At 36.7% G+C, this 21,143-nt stretch overlaps 3 protein-coding genes across 3 annotated transcripts in view; all 3 read right to left on the bottom strand.

The window, feature by feature from the left end:
- Positions 1-608: 608 nt before the first annotated feature.
- Positions 609-7,194, bottom strand: LOC111442987 (ethanolamine-phosphate cytidylyltransferase). The gene is made up of 9 exons (XM_023080574.1): positions 6,631-7,194; positions 6,137-6,372; positions 5,311-5,492; positions 3,704-3,775; positions 3,202-3,269; positions 2,512-2,632; positions 2,150-2,215; positions 1,913-2,035; positions 609-887 (listed from the first exon to the last, which is right to left on the bottom strand). Exons 1-9 carry the CDS (start codon positions 6,972-6,974, stop codon positions 816-818), a joined length of 1,284 nt encoding a protein of 427 aa, XP_022936342.1. The 5' UTR covers positions 6,975-7,194; the 3' UTR covers positions 609-815.
- A 988-nt stretch (positions 7,195-8,182) lies between these two features.
- Positions 8,183-14,755, bottom strand: LOC111442980 (probable leucine-rich repeat receptor-like protein kinase At5g49770). The gene is made up of 19 exons (XM_023080562.1): positions 14,060-14,755; positions 12,961-13,084; positions 12,804-12,875; positions 12,590-12,664; positions 12,424-12,495; positions 12,169-12,330; positions 12,007-12,081; positions 11,859-11,930; positions 11,706-11,777; positions 11,544-11,612; positions 11,376-11,450; positions 11,191-11,262; positions 10,973-11,107; positions 10,401-10,879; positions 10,156-10,308; positions 9,941-10,080; positions 9,622-9,841; positions 9,073-9,308; positions 8,183-8,897 (listed from the first exon to the last, which is right to left on the bottom strand). The coding sequence occupies exons 1-19, from the start codon at positions 14,142-14,144 to the stop codon at positions 8,388-8,390; spliced, it is 2,898 nt and encodes a 965-aa protein (XP_022936330.1). The 5' UTR covers positions 14,145-14,755; the 3' UTR covers positions 8,183-8,387.
- Positions 14,756-15,381: 626 nt separating this feature from the next.
- The window catches only part of LOC111447837 (probable serine/threonine-protein kinase PBL8), a 9,169-nt gene continuing 3,407 nt past the window's right edge, over positions 15,382-21,143 (bottom strand). Inside the window, exons 4-6 of the mRNA XM_023087194.1 lie at positions 17,703-17,839; positions 17,475-17,598; positions 15,382-16,250 (exon numbers count right to left, since the gene is read on the bottom strand). Coding sequence (XP_022942962.1) covers positions 15,781-16,250; positions 17,475-17,598; positions 17,703-17,839 — 731 coding nt within the window. The 3' untranslated portion in view covers positions 15,382-15,780. The remainder of the gene's footprint in view (positions 16,251-17,474; positions 17,599-17,702; positions 17,840-21,143) is intronic.

Raw genomic sequence — 21,143 nt, 5'->3', positions numbered from 1 at the left:
ACTTTATTTACTTATCTGCATAAAAACTCACTTTTAATAACCATTTTTCCATTTTTTTTTATATAGTTTAGGCTGAGAAATTTTTAAAAGTTGGAAATTGCTTTAAGTTGTTTAACCTTCGAATTTCTATGATCGGGTCATCGAAAAAGAAAGTTTGTTGTCCAATTCTTTAAAAAAAAAAATTAATCATCATATTCTCATAATTCCTTTTTTTTACTCAGGTGTCACGTAATAAGTGTGAAAATTTTACAGCCCGAGAGATAAGGAAGGGCATCCAAAATATTTCGTAGCTGTACTGAATGTTATGCAAATGTTATGCAAGGATTTTTGTATTTTATTTTCAAATGGTTTGAAAGAAAATAAATTTATTTCATTTTCATACATTTTCAAAATGTAAAAGAATTAAGGCGACGATTTAGCACCAAATATCGAAGTGAAAAGAATGAACATTATATACTCGAGTCATGGAATATAGCTACTTCAAAAATCATCAAACATTCGATATGTGAACATATTTATATTATGCTTAAAAAAAACACATGTTAACATATACAACGGATTTGATTATCAAAGAACTAAGGAAACGAGCGACGATTTAGCATCAGATATCTAGAGGAATGGAAAGAATAGTCATTAGATCCAAGTCGTGAAATATAGCTACATCCTTAAAAAAATCGTCAAACATTTGATGTCTCTTTTATACATCCTTGCAAAGATGTGGAATAGTCATAAAAAACAGTACGCATGCATGCAAAATGCCCAAGATACTCATCTTTACCGTGCAAAACTTCACTAATGGTGAGGATTTGACAAAGTCAATCACCCGAAACATAAGCCTTATCGTCATAGTATCTTCTTTCGCTATTGGCCTTCTTTTCATTACGTTTCTGCATAAAATTTTATTGTCATTAGAACTCATAATAGGAAGGAAGATAGTGGAGCATGTCAACAAAGGAACAACCTATGATATTCAAATCGTAACGTTGATTATAAGCTAGCTATATGAACGATTAGACGAAAATTCAAACAGGATTCAAGGGGTAGTTTTTGTATTTTGCACTAGAGTGCTTATCTAGCTTAACCTAACTACAGCTACCACGCCTTGTGTCCCACCTTTCATTCCAACACCCAGCTCATCCTAACCATGTGACGAAAACAGACTTCACCTCCTCTAGTTACAAAATAGCGCTACGACAACGACTGCTTCCTGAACTCACACTTTTTTCCTAGCGAAGGTGAAATCGGTGGGGAACTCCACGTTTCTATGAACAGACAAAAGGAAACTCAAGAATAGGTACTGATTGTATCAAGTCAACTGGAGAAATGACCAAATACTTGCAAAAGTACATCTCACGCCCAACTACACTGTCGCGTAAATATTTCCTTACTCCATTTTCCATGAAAAGAAGCTCATTGCCTAGCTATACAACAGGGAGGCTCCAATCCAAACTCCAAAGTAATAAAACCTAATGGGCAGTTAAAAAAATTATTCGGAACCGAACTCCCAAATAGAGGCATTAAACCTATCAGGTGATCAAACCTCCGCAATTTCTCCAATTCCAAAAATTTATAATATTCCTCTCAATAGAGTGAAGTGGAAGAGATACACTTAAAAGCATGTAATGGTACGTGGTTTAGGCTAGAAGTTCACTCAAAAGGAGGTTTCCAAGTTCCTCTTACTATTTGAGGTATTATAGTTCTGTATTTTCTTATTCTACCAATTTTATTTTGTACCAAAAGGAGGTTCTTCGCCAATAGATAGAACATCAAACAACGATCATTCCGTTATCATAAAGGCATGTCTACCCCTTTTTATTTTGTGATCATTAACAATAACGAACCAGATTTACATGAAAAAATAGTTGCAAGTTATCTAACACCAGTAATATTTAGATAGGAAAGATCAGATAACCTGGTATGCCTCGTGATTGGATACAATCCTCCTAATAATAGTGGTTGTTGTGATATCTAGCGGGCTGTCTAAAATTTTGAAGATGCCCATACTAATAGGGACAGCATATGGATTACCTTCCTTCTGTAAAAGGAAAAATGTTAAGCCTTTGATAGTTATTTAACATCCACCAAAAAGAGAAAAATCCAGAACACGATAAAAATAGAAATCCATAGTCGTTGTACATTACAATCATACCTTCTGAAAATCATTAATTTCGGCTACAGTTCCATGTACTACCAATGAAATGTTAAAAGTTGTAATCTGCAGCAAGAGAAAATACAAATAAAATCAAGCTGACGTGAGAATTTAAAACTTCACCATCTCAATTCCAACAATTTATGAAAGACAGCTGCTGCTCAGTACGTAGGTTACAGACATCTTTTGGACATTCATTTCCAAGCAACTGTTATTTCATTACTAGCATCTTTTATCCAACTACTGCCACCACCACGTTCTTTGTTTCTTTTGAAGATTAAAATACCCATATATTAAAGCTAGAAACAATAATTAAACTGCATTAAACGTGACCGAGTCGACAAACACAAAATTAAACTGACCATGTCTTTAGAAACTTCCCAAGGTGCACCTATTATCACCTCATCCACATATCGACATGCCAAAACACTCAAGCTTCTCTCATGCAGATTCATTATTGGGCGATGAGCTCCTCTGTTAGCACTGTAAGGAAATCACAGACAAGAAAAACACAACCATCTTTGAAGAGAAAATATATCTCAAGAAAACAAAATATTTTACTTTGTATTGGGTATATGATAAAAATTTATCAAGATTCACTTGCCGTACATAACTTAGTTAAGTCATGGTAATTATTTAGGTATTACAGATGGAAACAGCTTTAATGGATAGGAAGTGAGAAGGCTCTCAACTCTCAGTCAACCTACCTCCTCTAAGAGCATGTTCTGGTCTTGTTTTCTTCATATATAATGCATCTAGTTAAACAATATGCATGCATAAAGAATCGACATACATGTTCTGATATTGTTTTCTTCACATAGAGCACTCAGTGTTGCAAAAAATTTAGATAAAAAAATGCATGCACAAATCGTAAAAAATGCCGATTAATAGCAACTAAACTTTCGTTGATGATTGAAAAGTTACAAATAACCAATTATGATATGGCAATGAGTTGGAAACCGATGAAGTTGCGCTCAAGATTGCAAATTAGTTTAATATATTGAAACACCAAATGACAGACGATATAAATAAACTCATGCGAGAGATGTCACCTGACATTCAGATCAGTATGTATTCCAACCAGAAGAAAATCTCCCATAGCTCGGGCATGCTTCAAAATCTATGAAACACGATAATAAGTTCAAATATGTGACATTAGCCTTGGACGAATTCCTTTCTTTAATTGCATCGAACATGACATTAAACAGAGCATCTATCTGATCATTATAAACTATTGATTCATTAAAGGTCGACAGCTCATCTTCTCATTAATTACGGCATCCTCAACATGCAGACTAGGAGCATTAAAAGCTAAATTCCCAGGTGCTTTAAATTTGAGGATCATATTAGACACAAAATTGAAGGTTCAATAATCTATTAGACACTTTAGGAACCTATCAAATGCAACCTTGAAATAATTTAAGCCCAAAAACAATTGAACAAAACCAACCCAAACATTTTCCAGTGATAAGGAGGGGAAGAATAACAAGCGGTAAAAAAGTGTACCAATGATCAAATATCCACGAACATTAAAAAAAAAGAACCATTATTTACCTCCACATGTCCAGCATGAAAAAGATCAAATGCACCATCTATATAAACAATGCGAGCATCTGGTCCTGGCCCCTGCAGCCACAAGCAAGGACATATTGTGATAATTTTATTCTAACCCTTTTGAATATTTGAAAAAAAAAACAAGGAACATATTTTTTTTAAAAAGTAATTAGATTTTTAATAATATACTAACAGCTGGGACCAAATGAACACATTTAAAAAAAAAAAAAAAAAAACAAGGACTAAAAGGAACGTTTTTAAAATAAAGGGACTAAGGTGAACTCTTTATGATATGAAAGTACATGGACTAAAATATATTTTTCAATGACAAACCATACTGTGGATAGAGGTATTCAATCTTATTGTGGATCAAACCTCCTTCCAAGACCTCCCTTTCCTCCAAAAGGAACAACACCTCTACCTATGTGACACAAAAGCCAAGTACTCCCAAGGCATTTTTACACAGCGCTCACCCCTGAGGACCTAAAAGGAGTGAGAGAGGCCTCTATATTGAATCCATAATGTTAATCTCATCATGAATGATTCGCTTGGCAAAAAACACTAACCTTCCTCATTTCTTGTATTGAGATTGAAAGCAAAAGCCTTGTAATAAAGAAATCAAGAATTCACATATTGCAAAAAAACAAAGTGGAAATAACCAGAATCAAATCTCATTTCTTGTAGGACATGGGAAATTGAAGAAAATTCCGAAGAAGACAAGAAATTAAGTTGTGGGAAACAACAATGAAGCGGTATCTCCTATCACCAATATTCCCAAGCACAAGTGTCCATACCATCATCGATTGAAACTAAATAAATTCACAAAGGGAGTTGATGAAAGTTCCAAAAGTGCCTTTCACCCATGAATAGTCCCCCACTCAAAAGGACAAGCACTGTATATATGCTTACAATGTCTTGTGCTGCAAAGAGAGAGGCTATAAGTAGCTAGAGGGCCTTTGTGTACTCTTAGATTTCTATGGCTGACCCACCCTACTCAGTTGGCTTTGAGACAACCTCCCATCTAATTCATGTCATATCATCAAGATAGAAATAGAAAAACATGGAAAATCTTTTAAATTTATGAATTAAAAGATCAATAAAACCATCCATACACAAACTGCATGAAAGGAACCAATAAATAATTAAATCAAAGAATGATCTCAAGAAAGGAGAAAAAAAAAAAGGAAACACTCCTTTGAACTAGTTGACCTTTCAACCATGATTTCATCATTTGTATCATATAACATCATAAACCAAAATTATCATTTGTGGGGACAACTGTAGTAGTAAGAGCTTGATATGTGAGGAGAGAAGTTCCCAAAGTCATAGGTTCAAGCTTCCAGGCACAAAGTTCGTTCAAGTCTCTCTAAACTAGCATTAGGGCACATGAATCCTACTCGTGGTCGTGGGGTGGATTCAATATCATAGATATTGGGGAAAAAAAATAGAGAAGGAAAAAGAAAATCACAACTACATCCTATATATTAGTACATAAACTTAAATCTGAAGACTTCCAAAAATGTACAAAAATATAAATAAATTTAGAGAGAGACACTACCAGTAGCCCATATTGATTCAAACAACTAGCATTGAGGGGAAGTACAAACCTTCCCATTGGAAAATTGAACAATTCTACGAGAAGTTGGTAAAAAATGAGAGACGCGAGTTCCACTTCTAGATCCACTATCATCAAGTTTCTGGCTATGACCATGACTGAACTGTCTTTGTAATGACGAATGATTTTGAGTGTCACTAATAGACCTCTCTCTTACACAAAGAAGCATGCGACCTGTACATGTTATGATATTATCAAAAAGACTAATCAAACAGGATAAAACAATCAAGGAGAAGATTTCAAGGATTAGTCTGGCTTAAAGAATTTCTTTGGTCCAAACATTTATACAAGTTTATCAAATTAACATGCAGTAAAATGTTAAGACCCAAGAAGTTGTTTCACGTTTTGCAAATTTATATAGCAAATGGAGTTCTCTATTGAAATTGATTTTTCTCTTTTCATATCCATGAGTCGGGCCAGTTTCCATACATCTCAACTATTCTCAATGGACAACCATCTAATTCTACTACGTTTATTTGTTAAGGTAACTCATAGAATATTAAATTATAGATAGGTGGCTACCATGGGTTAAATCCATTCCCACCAAGTCTTTTATCATTTATATATCCCTTTTCTCACCACGACGTCCCCCCTTTGGAATTCTCTGTTGTAATTATTATTATTATTCCATTTTTACGTAAAGAAAAATACAACAAACTAGGCCAGAGGAAATTCTACAAGTCTGACCTTCTTTGAAAAAAATAATAAGCAACAAAATCATTTGGAGTAAGAAAACAAAGTGGTAACAGTTACTGACAAAGATGCTGAACAGATCTCCACGCGCTATGAAGTTAATTAAACGGCAGTCGAATACCAACCTACAATATCCGTGCTTGAAACTCCTTCTGTGCGCTTGATCTGCTTGTAGCGACCTGCCTTCTTAGCTAGAGCATAAGCATCAGTTCCATCAGGGAGAACACAAGGGTCATCGCCATGAATGATATAATCTATCTTGTACTCGTCAAATAGCTTTCTCATGAAATCTTCAGTTATGGCGTATGGCGCGTCCGGAATAACTTCATCAACCCATTTAACGGCATTGACCATAATCATCCTAAAACATATATAAGGATTAAGTACGTATCAGTTTTCATCCTCCAAATACGGAAAATTACATGAAGAGTACGTTCAAGGCGAACTACATTGAGAAACTGAAATCCATCGCTGTTCGCAAAAAAAAACACAAGAAATGGTACCATTCGCATGAGACAGGCTTGAAATGGCATAGACACGCAAACATACAAGTTCACAACAAAGCTAAAAGGGCAGAAGGGATGCGAGGAGTAACAGAAAAATAAGATAGAACAACAACCTTTCGTTAAGAGGAGTAACAGGAGGACCTTTGTTGGCAATTATTTCAGCATCGCTAACGACACCTACGACCAATTGATCGCCGAGGGCTCTAGCCTGACGGAGGGCGTTGCAATGGCCGTAGTGCATCATGTCGAAGCATCCATCCATGTATACACGAACGGGCTTCTTCTTCCTCCGCCATATCTTCAGCGACGGCTGATGAGGAATCCCCAAATGTAAGCCGAGTAACGACACCCCGATCACTGTCCCTCCAATCAAGCATGTGGCTATAAACCTCGCCCAACGTTGAGCATTTTCGGAGGAACCAGCATCCGGATCCATGCTTCCTGCTGTAGCACCCATCAATTTATGGTAATTGGAAGCAATCAGGTCATAAAATCCAGCTGCGATGCGAACTCCAGAGTAATTCCTGCTCCAGCGAAGTTTCTCTACTGCAAGCTTCAAAATTCTTCACGAGAGTGCATGTCTAGGTATTTGGCACCACGGCATGGCGGCGAGTTAAACTCCACGGAAATCAAATTTAGGGGCGCCACATTTTCGCGTGAACTACAAGTAGGTTTCTAATGTCGTGGATGTGACGCCAATTTATATTATATTACCTAATAAACCGCTTTAAATTATAAAAATTGCAAACATTTCTTCAAGATAAATATGACGTCATTTATCCAAGATTAAATAACTGATGTATTAATAACAAGTCCCGGGTTAACAAATAGAGAACGATTATAACATACATGGTTTGATTGAGGTTTTAGAATTAGTTACGAGATCCCACCTCGGAGGTGGGAGAGGGAAACGAAGTATTGAGACTGATAATGATATGTAACGAGCTAAAGCAGATAATATCAGCTAGCGGTGATCTCGAGCTATTATAGCTGGTATTAGAGTCAGGCACCGAGCGATGTGTCAGTGGGGACGATGGGCCCCCAATGGGGTGGATTATGAGATTTCACATCGTTTAGAGAGATAAACGAAGTATTTCTTATAAGGGTGTGGAAACCTCTCATTGGTAATTGCGTTTTAAAACCTTGAGGCTGATGATGATACGTAACAAACTAAAGCAAACAATATCTACTAGCGGTGCCCTCGAGCTATTACACCAAGTCCCAAGAGGTTCCCTTCCAATAGACTAAAAACTAAGGAAACAACATGATTCGTCTCAGTTTTGAGTCATTTCAACATACTTTGTTCTCACACACATACTTCCTATAAAATCGCTCCAAGCCAAGTAACTTAAAAAAATTTATGATCGAACCACCAAAAAAAGTACATCTTGTTGGAGAAGAGAACGAAACAGTGTGAGATCCCACGTCGATTGGAGAAGAAAACAAAACATTCCTTATAAGGGTGTGAAAAACCTCTCTCTAGCATACCGTAAAACCTAAAAGGAAAAGTCCAAAGAGGACAATATCTGCTAGCGGTGGGCTTGAGCCGTTACAAAAATGGAAAACAAGAAAAAGAGAAGGGAAGAGGGTTGCACCGAAGAAGGGAGATCGACAATGGTCGACGTGACAAACACTCCATTAGAGGAGAAGAACAAGAAAAGGCCATTCATGAACAGTGCTTTTGTATAATAAATCACAGATTACAAATAAATTAACTTTCAAACGTCACGGGCCAATCGACAACTCGACATTACGAAAATGACGTCGTTCAAGGAAAGCATAACCAACATCAGAAATATGTTCATGTGCAACACAAATCCTAAAATGCATAAAATACTTACAACTCCACAAGAAATGATGAACACCATTTCTATTTGGGTTCCACATTTGTTGGAAGAGTGTGTCCTCCACTGTAATCAAAAGCCTTACTGTCATCAGTGTCCTTTGCTATAGGATCATTATAGGGATGCGTAGGAGCAGTTTTGGAAGCCCCAAACTCAGTAGCAGATGTGGATGGAGTTGTCGCGTTTGTATCTATTCCATCACTCTGCAAAATACTCTCAATTGCCTTACCCACTTCGCTCATTGTGGGGCGCTCTGCAGCTGACTCTTCAACGCATTGCATAGCCAACTCCAAGAACTTTCCAAGCCCGGTAATAGCCGTGGTGTTGTTTAGGATGGCGGCATCCAGGATCTGCTTCAGACCGTAATACTCTTCTTCATTTTTGTTCATCAACGTACGCACCTCACGAACTACGTACTTTCCTTTTTGAATAGGCAGCTTAGCGGTTAACAATTCCAACATAACGACTCCGAAGCTATATACATCACTTTTCTCAGACAATTGTTGAGTCATGTAATATTCAGGATCTAAATAGCCCTACAAATATGAAAGACAATCATAATGATCTAAATTAGTCGAACAGATCGAAGAAAGTGAAGTTTTTAAGCGGATAATTTAGTTTTCCAAGTAGACTAAGATTTTCTCGTCCATGCTATATCGTGATCGATAATTTATGGTAAAATGCTTGACGAAACAACGAAAACGTACTCACCAGTGTTCCTTTAACTTGAGTAGAAACGTGCCCCTTTTGACTGTCTAAGACGAGCTTGGACAAGCCAAAATCTGCAACTTTTGCATTTAAATGTTCGTCCAAAAGAATGTTGGTCGATTTAATGTCTCTATGGATTATGGGAGGATTAGCAAGTTCGTGTAAGTAAGTCAATCCTCTGGCCGACCCAAGTGCAATACGAAGTCGTCTCTTCCAATCAAGAATAATACCAGATTTTCCTAAATTTAATGTTGCACGTGTTATTTGAAATTAAATATTCTTAACGGTCAACATGAACAGAACTCAACTAGTTAAGCCATACATCTCAACGTGAGAAACAGTTAAAAACATGGCTAAGTTGGATCGAGCTATCGAACTAATCCTAGGGGACAAGGCTTATCGTATAATAGTTGTCGTTACTTGCTAGAGATATAGTCATCAAGGTATTGAGTAGTAAAAAGAATCTAGAATCTAATGTTCCTAACTTCATTTTCAGGTCATTTTTCTAACATAAAATGAGTTCCACACCCCAAAAGATCTGAGAAAACTTACCAGATAGGCTATCTCTTAATGTTCCATTAGGCATGAATTCATAAACAAGCATCTGCTCTTCTTGTTCGAAACAAAATCCGATGAGGCCAAGAAGGTTTTTGTGATGAACTCGTGAAAGCAGTTCGATTTCTGTCTTGAACTCGATGCCACCCTGCCTTGATCCTTGTTGAGCTCGTTTGATCGCAACTACTTGTCCATCCACGAGCACTCCTCTATATACCTACAATGGATGATGACAGTGATAAAACAACTCTGAAGCACGTCGTACGAGAAAAAGAACAACAAGAAAGCAGTAACAATCGTTCATTTGTACATTTACCTTGCCATATCCTCCAGATCCTATCTCATTGCTCATGGAGAAACTATTTGTGCATTTTTTAAGTTCATCATAAGAAAACCATCTAGCTCCCTTCAACTGTGGAGCACCTCCACTATCGTCTCCACTTGGTGCCCAAGAAGCTATAAAATTAGTGTTAACCATGTAACTACAAAGTATGGATGGTCATAAAAGCAACAGTGATTAACATCGCTTACCGAATGGCCGACTCAATACGATGGCCTTTTCTGCACGTTTCTTTTGGCGAATCGCGTATATTCCAACTCCAATGAGTCCTAGAACGAGAATGGCACAACCAATAGCTACTCCAATTATCACTACAGAGCTGACTTCAGTTCGCCTTGCATTGTCTTAAAGGCATCAATGTTTTTAGAATCAGTTCATCGTAGTCATACAGCTGAGTAACATTTTTATGTAGAAATCATTATTAAGATTAGATTACCTGGAAAACCATAGGGGGATGCAATGAAATAAAATGGCCCAAATGCTTTGGGAGGTTTGTAAGTTTGATTACTCAAGGCAAACCCAATCCTCTGAATATCCGACCTATTAAAATACTTCCCGTTGGGCGGAAAAAGAGCAAGCTCCATCTGAAGATAATCGTCAACATTAAAGAAAGGGTTTTGAATAAAAACTGAACCAGTCGTCAGCTCCAGTTTGGTCCAAAGACTCGATTCCAATAAGTGAAACAACGTCACGTTCGACAATTCCCTGAACGAGGGTGCTCTAAAGTATAAAGTCCCTTGAAATGGAAAGGCACATTCACAACTCTGAGGGTTTAACCTCTCAGCAGGAGGACACAACTTACTTCCACAGTACAAAAGGCTGGTGGAATAGGGTTGTGTCGTATGATCTCGAAGCTGGCAATATTTCGTATTTGAGAGGGTGTTATCAGTGGTACACACAGGATTCCCTGTCAGCCTAAAACAAGAACCATTCATGTGAATGAATAAAGGTAAGTGAAAGAACAAAATGAAATCTAACATTAAGAAAAATGGCAAGGATTTCACTCACATCAAAGTTCTGGAATATTCTGAACCAAAGGTAAACTCGGAAATACCGTTACTTTGCAGATCAACAAGCTGCAACTGTGGGCTAATTGTGTCACCCATACTTAATGTCCCATTGAATGAATTGTTCTTCAGTTTTCTAAAACGAACTTTTCAAAATATTAAATCGACATTTTTGTTCCAATTCGTAATTCAACGTCTTATAATTAAATCAAAGCTTACATTTGCTGTATTTGTGGTAAGCTAAAGACTGCTTGTGGCACAGATCCCTGTATTGAACCATGTTCAACAACCCTGGAATCATGTTAGAACAAACATTTATCATGACATGTCAAACATTTCAAAAACTTCTAAAAAATTCTCGCTTATCCGAATTGTCGGAAAACATACGATAAGCTTGAACTTACAGAGTGGTGAGCGATTGTAGATTTGAGAACCATTCCGGAGCTGCTGATGAATCAAATGAGTTGTTACTAAGGTCCCTGTAAAGACAACGTAATGACAAAAGAAAAGTCACCATAAATGAACTAAGGTAAGATCATAATGGAAATGATAACTCCTTGCTATATGCTTACACATAATTTAGTGAGTACATATCAGTTAAGTTTGGCATTGGACCAGTCAACTTATTGTTGGCTAAATTCCTGAAACAAGTACAGAATAGAAGAGACGAAAAATAAAGTTGGTTGTTCAGATTATCGATAAAACACTAACGTAATCGTTAGAAGAGTACCCACAATTCATCGACATTTGTTAGGTTGTTCAGATTTGATGGGACTGGTCCTGTTAGAGAATTTCGATCGAGTCGACTGTTACATAATATTTGAACAGCCTCAGTAAGTTGTAGAGATAAAATTATGAGAGAAAAAAAGTTTAGTACATGTACTCACAGAACCTCAAGGGTCTTTACAAGTCCCAAAGTTGGAGGGATACTCCCAGAAAGACTATTTCCATCAAATAATCTGATAAACGAAATCGAGTAAGATTTGGGAGAAAAGAATTAAGGAACAGATCAGTATTGGATTTATATCCACTTACATGTGTATTAACACCATTTCAGATCTAAAAAGTTTAGGCGAAATGGAACCCGATAACTGGTTTTTGTTGAAATGACTGCAATTCACAGAGAAAGCTTTTAACATGGAAGTAATAGGATCTAATTTTGAGGATATATTTGCTTTTGCCTTTAAGAACACTCACAAATGTTTAGCTTTCAGAAGGAGGTCCAAACCGGGAGATTCAGAAGTTGAGACAGGAATACTGCCTGTTAATTGATTACTTGCTAGGTCCAGCCAATAGAGTTCGGAGAGTTTTCCCAGAGATGGCGGTATGGTACCGGTGAACTTGTTAGAGTTTAACGCCCTGACATAAAATGAGACTACACTTTAAGCAAAAACAAACAAAATCCTTGTTTTCCTATCAATAAATAAATTTTATTTGTCTATGTAATCTCACAAGAAGGATAGCTTAGAAAGATTGCCCAGTTCTTCAGGAATATTGCCACTGAAGCCACACCCAGCTAGGATCCTAAAAGTACAAAAAAAGTATCTGAGCTCTAGAAAAACAATGACATAGAAGTTTAATAGGATCAAATGAGTTTCCTTATTAATTAACTCCTTACAAGATATTCAAATTCTGTAGTTTCCCTATTGCCGGAGAGATCGAACCAGTGAGATCTGTATTGAACGAAAGGTCCCTGTAATAAGAACATTAGAAACTCAGGATCTCGATGAACAAGCATCATACATAAGAACGAAACCTTTCTTATACGTATGGTTAGAAGTCACGTCGTTGCATTTTGTACTCATAACATAACAGAGATTGATGCAACTTACAATGATTTTAGTTCAGACAGGCCTCCAATGTCACCACCAAGTTTACCTTTTAGGCCCATAGCTGATAATCTCCTAAAGAAGTAGGGTGACAAACACAGTAAGTAGGATTGACCAAAATATAAAATGAAAAGAAGTGAACCTCGGAAAGGATATTTACAGTGCAGTGACTCTTGAATTGTTGCAAAGCACTCCTTCCCAGGGAGTTCCACACGGATCATTTGATGTTCCCCAGCTTGGTGGTGTGTTTTGCCATTCGTTTTTCAGGGACACCAGTGCCGCAGCTGCACCAACGACATTCCAAACCTCATCAGTTCGTATATTTCATTCTATTCCAAAGCTCATCAATTAGAAATCGTTAGTACCACATTCGAAAAATAGTCATGAACTTTCAAAAGTTGCATTATTACCCTTTAACGTTCTCTAAAAATTCTTACTGTTAGTATATGAACGGAAACAATTTATCTACGTCCCATAGATCATCTTCTTCTTCGGTTCTCTCTCGCTCCTTTCTTTCAACCTATGACTCAACAACGCCTCATTTCTCATTTTTTTCCCTCACTTCTTGCATAGCATCTTAATACCCTTCTTTCATTCCTCAATCTCTAAAACTTTATCCATTTCTCCTCTTTCTTCTCTCTCTTTTTAATATCAGAACTTTAAATCAAAATAAATATACAAATTTCGTTCCTCCACTTTTCTCATGTTTACATCCCTTAGATCCACACATTGCCCGTGTAAGGGTCTGATCGTGGCTTTCACGCTACTCAATCCCTTGCTTTATTCAAGAGGGGCTTTTTTTTAGTAAGGCTCGCTCCCGACGCTCACATTTTTTGGCTTCCCTCAAATCATGGAACATCCAAGTACTTCATTATAGGAAAACCACCATTTTTTATTCCTATTCAACACTCCAAAAATTTCTTTCCCCAACTCAAGATAACTTCAAAGATTTTACTTCTTATTTAATCTTTTTTAACCAGCCTAAATTTAAAATTTCTTTAACTTGTCTGTTTATCTTGGTCTTATACATTTTCTTAAACAAAGTAAGAAACACAATATTAAAAAACACACAAACAAAACAAAACAGCAAACAACGAACAACTTGAGTGTAGCTAGTTAAAGACACTACATATTTGCCTTAAATATATACATATATGAACAAGAAAGTATTTGAAAGAACAAAAATAAAGGGAGTACACAGTGAGCAAACCAAAAATCAATGTATAATTTCAGAGAAAATGAAAGGAAAAAAAACTTACAATCGCCGAAATGAGTAAGGGAAATGGTGGTATCAATTCCGGCGTAGAAGAAAGCCACAAGTAGCAGCGTTAGCACAGCCGACATCGCCACGATTTCCGGCCTTCACAGACAATGTTTGGCCAAAAAAAGGAGGAGGAGCATAAGAAGAAGATGATATAATTCCTTCTTCTTGTTGGTTGATGTTGTAAATGGAAATGATTTGGTTTGTCTTAAAAGCCAATCAACCATCCCACTACAATCGAACAGCAAGTAATGGTTCATCATTAAAACCTGATCGTAATTGACCTTTTCACTTCGAAATGAACTTGAATGCAGGCCGGTGGATGTAATTATCATTCAGCGGGATTAGGTTTAGGCTGCCCCACAAATTAAACTCGAGATTCAATTCAAATGCGTATTCGAAACTTCCTTCTTCGGGCAATAGAGTGAGCGATAGATATTTATGGATTCCTTTTCACAGCCATCGTCATCATCGGAAGCTAATCTATTGCTCCACTTGACTTGGTCGACTGCGTGCCAGAGATATGAAGCCCGAAATTATTGTTATCCCATTAACTACGCCTTCATTGAGTGGGAGGGACGACTTCCATTGTTACCATTATTGCTAAAATAGGCTTTTTCAGAAGCTGAGTTGATACTAACCACCTCCATTGAAGACAAGCTTGAAGATTTTCTTGAGCAAGCATCAGATGAAAAATGGTTGATCATTCCAAAGCTTCCAAACCTAGAATATCCAAACAAAATCATAAAAATTCGTTTGGATTAAATCTTGTTTTAAATTTTTTATTGGATTAAATGTTTTTGGTCTAGTTAATCCGATCAACTCAAAAATAGATTTACAATTCAACTCCTCAACTTATCCTAACGGTGAAAATTAAGAATATTAGAAGGTCATAACCGGTGAATATTTGATATTTGAATTTTAGGAATATTGAAAGTTAATCAAACTTATCCTAACTGTGAAAATTAAGAATATTGGAAGAACTAGTTGCTCAGATCGCGAGCCCAACCAACTAAATTTTGGGTTAAAAAAAAATTCTAACCTATCAAGTTAGAATATTGAATGAAAAATAATATGACATAACATAGTTTTCATATACATAATCTAAGTAAGCATCTAAGCCACTATCGAGTCGTTCCACGTGAATTTCTTTATCTAACATTTTAACAAATTTGTACTTAACAGATAATTTAGAAACATTTATGAACGTAGGGTCAATGATACGACAGCATCGTGATAAATTATACAAAATATTCCAACATTAAAACAAATATTCAAACATTAGATAAAGACAAAGGGTACCATGAAGAAGCCAAGAATCAAACAAAACAAGCAGTTTAATTACAAAATCAAAATCCCAATATCACAAACACATCACATTTCAGGCAAGAAAAATATCAGATCGATCCTGCTGAAGCCCAGGATGTCGGTAACATGCAGCAGGATAGTTTACAAAAACAGCCACCCCCTAAGAGGTGTAAGGCTAATTTTAAGAAGCACATCCAGCGGCCGATCAAGAACTATATCAATCATCCGAGGGGCGGCAGCTTGGCATGCAAGTTAGAGCGACTAGTCCATATAATAATTACACTTGCAAATGTTGTACACAACACATGGCCAAATATTACAAATCCAGGTTGGTGGTCAACAGTGTTTACAGTGGAGATTTTGATTTTAGTAAAGGAAAAGAGCAAGCCAAATAATAAACAAGATGCATTTTCATCTAACCCTACAAGCCGCAGGGACGCTGGGGGAACAGGTGGGGTTAGGAGACCGGCAATTGGCACCACCAGGACCAACATTGTCGGCGAACCTTGGCCGCATCCTGTAATCAGGGATGCCCCCCCTAACAAATGGGCTACTTCCCGATTCAGTTGCACCGTTACTGCTCTGTAATGGTTCCAAAGTTTCGACCACATCGCTCATTAAGGGTCTTGCTTTGGGGTTCTGGCTCAGGCAATAGTATGCCAGGCTGCAGGCCTTCTGTGCTGCCCTTGTCGAATATTGATTTTCTAATCGGGGGTCGATTATCTGTAGCAACTTCCTCTTGTCATTTAGCTTAGGTCGGGCCCAATCTACCAAATTCTGCTCCTTGCTTGGTTTTGTCTTGTCAACAGACTTTCTTCCTGTCAAAAGCTCCAGAAGAACAACACCAAAGCTGTATACATCACTCCTTGCTGTCAAGTGGCCTATAGGTTTCAAAATGGAAGCTTGGTGACAATGAAAACCATAAGGTGGTACTTCACTATATCAGAGAAAAACCTTACTCATATTCAGCATTGAAAGTTCAGTAAACGATGCTACATAATCTTTGTAGCTTGCTGTCATAACAAACGCCTATTACTGTAAAGTTATATGTGAAGAATATACCAAGGGAATAGAAATGTGGCATGTTGACCTCAATATCCACTCTCCAACTCAAGGATTATCTTTTAAGTGGTGGAAGTTGTTGAAGTGGACTAAACACATTGTTATTTCAAGATCACGACGCGTCATGATGATTGCAAGGCAATTTCTGCAACACGCTTAAAAGGGAAATTGTGGAGGATTTCTTGATCAATCCTTACCGAGTTGAGAAAGCCTTACTAAAATCTCATAAAGGTCAGATAATTGTGGACAAATGGAAAAAAGATGGAAATTTCATCCTTATACTTGAAAGATGGAATGTAAAAAAAAATTGAGGCAGATTGGGTGGCACGTTATGGTGGTTGGGTTAAAATCAGAAGCTTACCGTTTCCATGGTGGTTAAAAATAATTGTTTATTGCTTTTGAGACTAAAATGGAGGCCTTTTAGGTAGTTCATCCTTTGTTTGGGGCAACAAGGCCATAACTACAGGAGCTTCTACCATCAAGAGAGCTTTGTCAGGATAGCATGAATTTATGATAAAATCTCTTTGAAAAGCAAATAGAAGAACCTCTAATATTGTATTCCACTTGTCACGAAACCATCTCAAATCATTATTGAAACTTCTCAGCATATCTTTTTAACCTCTAATGATGTTTAAGAGTAATTTTGTATATATAGTCTTTTTATTTTTGTCTATATCTTTTGAGCATTGATTTCTTTTCATTTTCAAGAGAGCAAGGGAACAAAGTCCAATTGGGAGAAGGGGAGAAAAAACCTACAAAATCAAAATCAAAACCTTTTTGAATTCTACCAATAGTTCTTGGAGCCTTGAGCTCATATGCATTTTGTTCCTGGTAAGAACAGCCTCTCCCTTTCATAGAGGATCCTATAGTGAAAATGGCTTCGCATTGAAATAAAAAGGCGGGCTAAAAAGAGCAATAAAGATGGCAGGAATACTTCAAAAGGCCACAAAATACAAAAACTTAACATTTGCATAACTGTAAAAAGAAAAAATCAGCGAATGAAAAGTTTGTGGGAAGTTCTAATCACAAAGAAAAGATCGTACCAGTCATGACATATTCGGGGGCAGCATAACCATAAGTACCCATTACTCGAGTTGAAACATGTGTCTCATCACCTTGAGGTCCAGCTTTCGCAAGCCCAAAATCAGAAAGCTTGGCTGTATAGTCCTGCAGAATAATAGGCCAGGTGGAGCCAAATGAGAAGTATTCTCTCATGAACAAGCTTGAAAAAAGAATAATAACAATGTTGGTTCATAATAAATTTCACATACAGAGTCCAACAGTATATTAGAGGTTTTAAAATCCCGATAGATAACGGGCCTTTCAGCATTGTGTAGGAAAGCAAGACCCTTGGCTGCTCCAAGAGCTATCATCATTCTTCTTGCCCATGGCAATGGAACAGTTGTCTCTGAGATCCCACAGAAAAGATTATGTAAAATTCAGTACGACAATAAATCAAAGAGGAGCCAGTCCAAGTACTACAATTTTATAAGTAATCATTAATAGCATACATATTTTGTTATTTTATAAGAAAAACTTAACAAAGGACCCCCAATTGCATCAAGCTAATTTTTTTTATGCAAGTCATAACTAAACCCCAAAAAGTCGCCAGTCGCATAAATTATACAATAGAAGTTACTAATCAATACGCAAATTAAGCTATCTTTTTTCTAACCAATAGAACAGTGCAGTAAAAGGTAATTAGCTGAATTTATTTTTACTGTGTGTGAGAGATAGAGACATGAGACATGAAAAAGATCAACCATTAAAAAATGAAAGGAGCATCATAACTCTAAAGACAATAAAATGATAGACTCCATAACACAATAAGACCCGATCTTTAGACATCAAAAGATGAGAAAATTTTTTAAAATAATTTAGGGAACCATGCATATACTAGAAATGAAGTGTCCCCAAATTGAGTTACAACTCTAACGCTCTTTCCATCCAAATGCACCAGACAATTACTCAAAACAGAACAAAAAATAAGCTTCCTCTTTTTCTTTTCTTTTTCGGTTGCTTTTGGAACTCAAGATCCTCCATATATAAAACCAAACCAATTCTATCAATATGCATCCTGTAACGACAGGAAAGGTCTATTTATGAAAATTCTCTTTGGCGATGGAAGGATCCAACTCTTTGATGAAGCCATGATGAATTCATGAACTCTTTAAACCAAAATATAGGGTTGACATATTCTCCCAAGTAGACATTGGATTCTCATTTCAGCTGCCCATAGTCAAACGTCAAGAGCTATTTTCTTTAGCAAAAATACTTGATGCAAATAACTCCTTGGGATTGAACTTTCAACAAAGCACCAAGACCAAATGATTTCACTATGAAATTCTTCAAAAAGTTGAAGTATTCAATGATTTTTTTTTTTTTTCTTTTAAGTAGTGTCATCATTTTTGGTCTCAACAAAACTTATGCTCCTCTGATACCGAAGAAATGCGATGCTAAACCAGTTAATAATCCAAACCTATTAGCCAAAATCATTGGAAAGATTCTCTTAGAATGGCTAAGAAGGTCATCACTTCTATCAGAAATAAATTTCAATTTGCTATATTTCTAATACACAGATGATCAATAATTGTGCTATTGCTAATCAGCTAATGTGATGAACAGAGAAGAAAAAAAGAGAGAGAAAGAAATCAACAGATATTTGAAGAAATTATCAAGATGGAAGGAACCTCGTAAAATGGAAGACTTCTCTCCTCATCAGTTAAGATGGTCTTGGAATAGGTGCCCTATTTCATAGAATTAAAGCCCTTCTCATCAAATGGTTCTGGAAATTTTCCAATGAACCTAATGCTCTTTGAAGGACCATTGCAACCATGTATGGCGTGGAAACCTAAAAAGAGCTATAGGGAGTTCGAAAGGAAGACCATGGATAACTTTGACAAGAACAGTGAAGGATTTCTCCATTTTATGAAGTTCAGAGCAGTAAGTAAATGGCCAAAGGATCCGCTTTTGAAGGATATTCGGGTTGCAGACAGCTCTTTAGCTGCCTGTTTTCCAGAAATTTATGCTGTTCTTTCAAAAAAAAAAAAAAAAAGAGCCTCTATAGCAGATTGTTTGGATAACAGTAATCACGCTTTGACTGGGAACTTCACGCTTGGACCCAGCTTATCAGAAAAATAGATTCTTTTCCTTTGGGAAATGGTATAGATAAAATGGGGTGAAGCATTGACTCAAATGGTGTGTTCTCTTGCAAATCCACTTTCCAATACCACATGAAAATCAGCAGTAGATTGAAAGATCCTTTGCTTAATTCTATTTGGAAGCTTAAAGTTCCAAAGAAGATGAATTTGTTCCTTTGGACTGTTGGCTGTAGAAGCTTGAACATGGCTAACAGATTGCAAAAAAGAAAAATTCCCAAATTGGGCCCTCTCCCCTCGGTGTGCACTTTGTATCTAAGAAATAAGGAGTCCATAGATCATCTGCTCCTTCATTGTCCTTTCGTGACTAGAGCATGCCTCTTAAAATTGAAGATTGGTTGACTAATATTTGAGGGACATGTCTTTTAGAGGAAAAGCTAAGAATTTGTGGGTTTGTGCAATTAGAGTGCTTCTTTGGCCCACATTGAAAGAAATAAATTAACGAATCTTTGAAGAAAAGTCAAATTTAGAGTAATGACATCTTGCTGGAGTTTAAACCAAAAGAAATTCTTTTGTAACTATAGTCTTATGATTTCCTTAAATTGGAAAGTTTTCTCGTAACTCCTTGATGGGGTTTTTTTCTTCCCTTGATCTGGCTGTCCTTTTGTGATTAATACAAGTTTCTTGTTTCTTATTAAAAAAGAAAAAGAAAAAGAAAAAGAAAAAGAAAGGTATTGCTAACAAGCTTGATCTCGAAATGCTACTGACAAACTGAACAAGAAATTTTGGACGTCATTTTTTATGCAACCAAGCATCAAAGGAGAAATCTTCAAGAATCCTCAAAGGAATGTTCACAATAATTTTAAGTCTCCCAATACAAAGAATGAATCTCTTATTTATAAAGGATTTAAGCTAACTAACAATCAAATAACCCAAAATTACAAAATAACCCGCACACAATAACTCACCCTCAAGTTTACAAGATATCAAAGTAAGAAATCTTGCTTCAAAACTACTCCTTCCAATGATTAGAAAACCTTTCCATGGGATATGCTGCTTTCAGCCCATCAAAACTCCAATGCAACATCTTATCAAACTTCTAAATAATTATAAATCTGTAAAATTGATCCTTTGGCTTTGGGTTCTTGCAAAAACATAATATCCAAACGTTATAAATCTGTTTTCAGCCCGAGTGCATTTATGATTCATATCAAAGTTGTCAAACAATACAAATAAGGAAAAATAAATGATCTTCTTTTCAATCTCTTTGTCCCCCTTCAACAAAACGCCAGCATCATTTCCAAATAAGCCAGTAAATTTTTTGTTCCTTCTTCGACTTGCAACTCTATGAAAATAAGCAGTATAACAATCCCCCATCACTAGCTCACTTCTCCTTTGCTTTCTACCCCCAACTCACACTTTCCTTTCTGACCAACTCAGCAAACTTAGCCTTTAACAAAAATGGCTCCTTCTTCCACTTGCACCTCTATGACAATAAGCAGTATTACAATCCCCCGTCACTAGCCCACTTCACGTTGGCTTTACTCACACTTCCCTTTCTGACCAACTCAGCAAATTCAGCCTTTGACAAAAATGGCTCCAATTACAGCCCCC

Source organism: Cucurbita moschata, unplaced genomic scaffold (assembly GCF_002738365.1).
Source record: "Cucurbita moschata cultivar Rifu unplaced genomic scaffold, Cmos_1.0 Cmo_Scf00001, whole genome shotgun sequence".
NCBI classification, from domain to species: Eukaryota; Viridiplantae; Streptophyta; class Magnoliopsida; order Cucurbitales; family Cucurbitaceae; genus Cucurbita; species Cucurbita moschata.
This window is presented reverse-complemented; position numbering and strand designations above follow the sequence as displayed.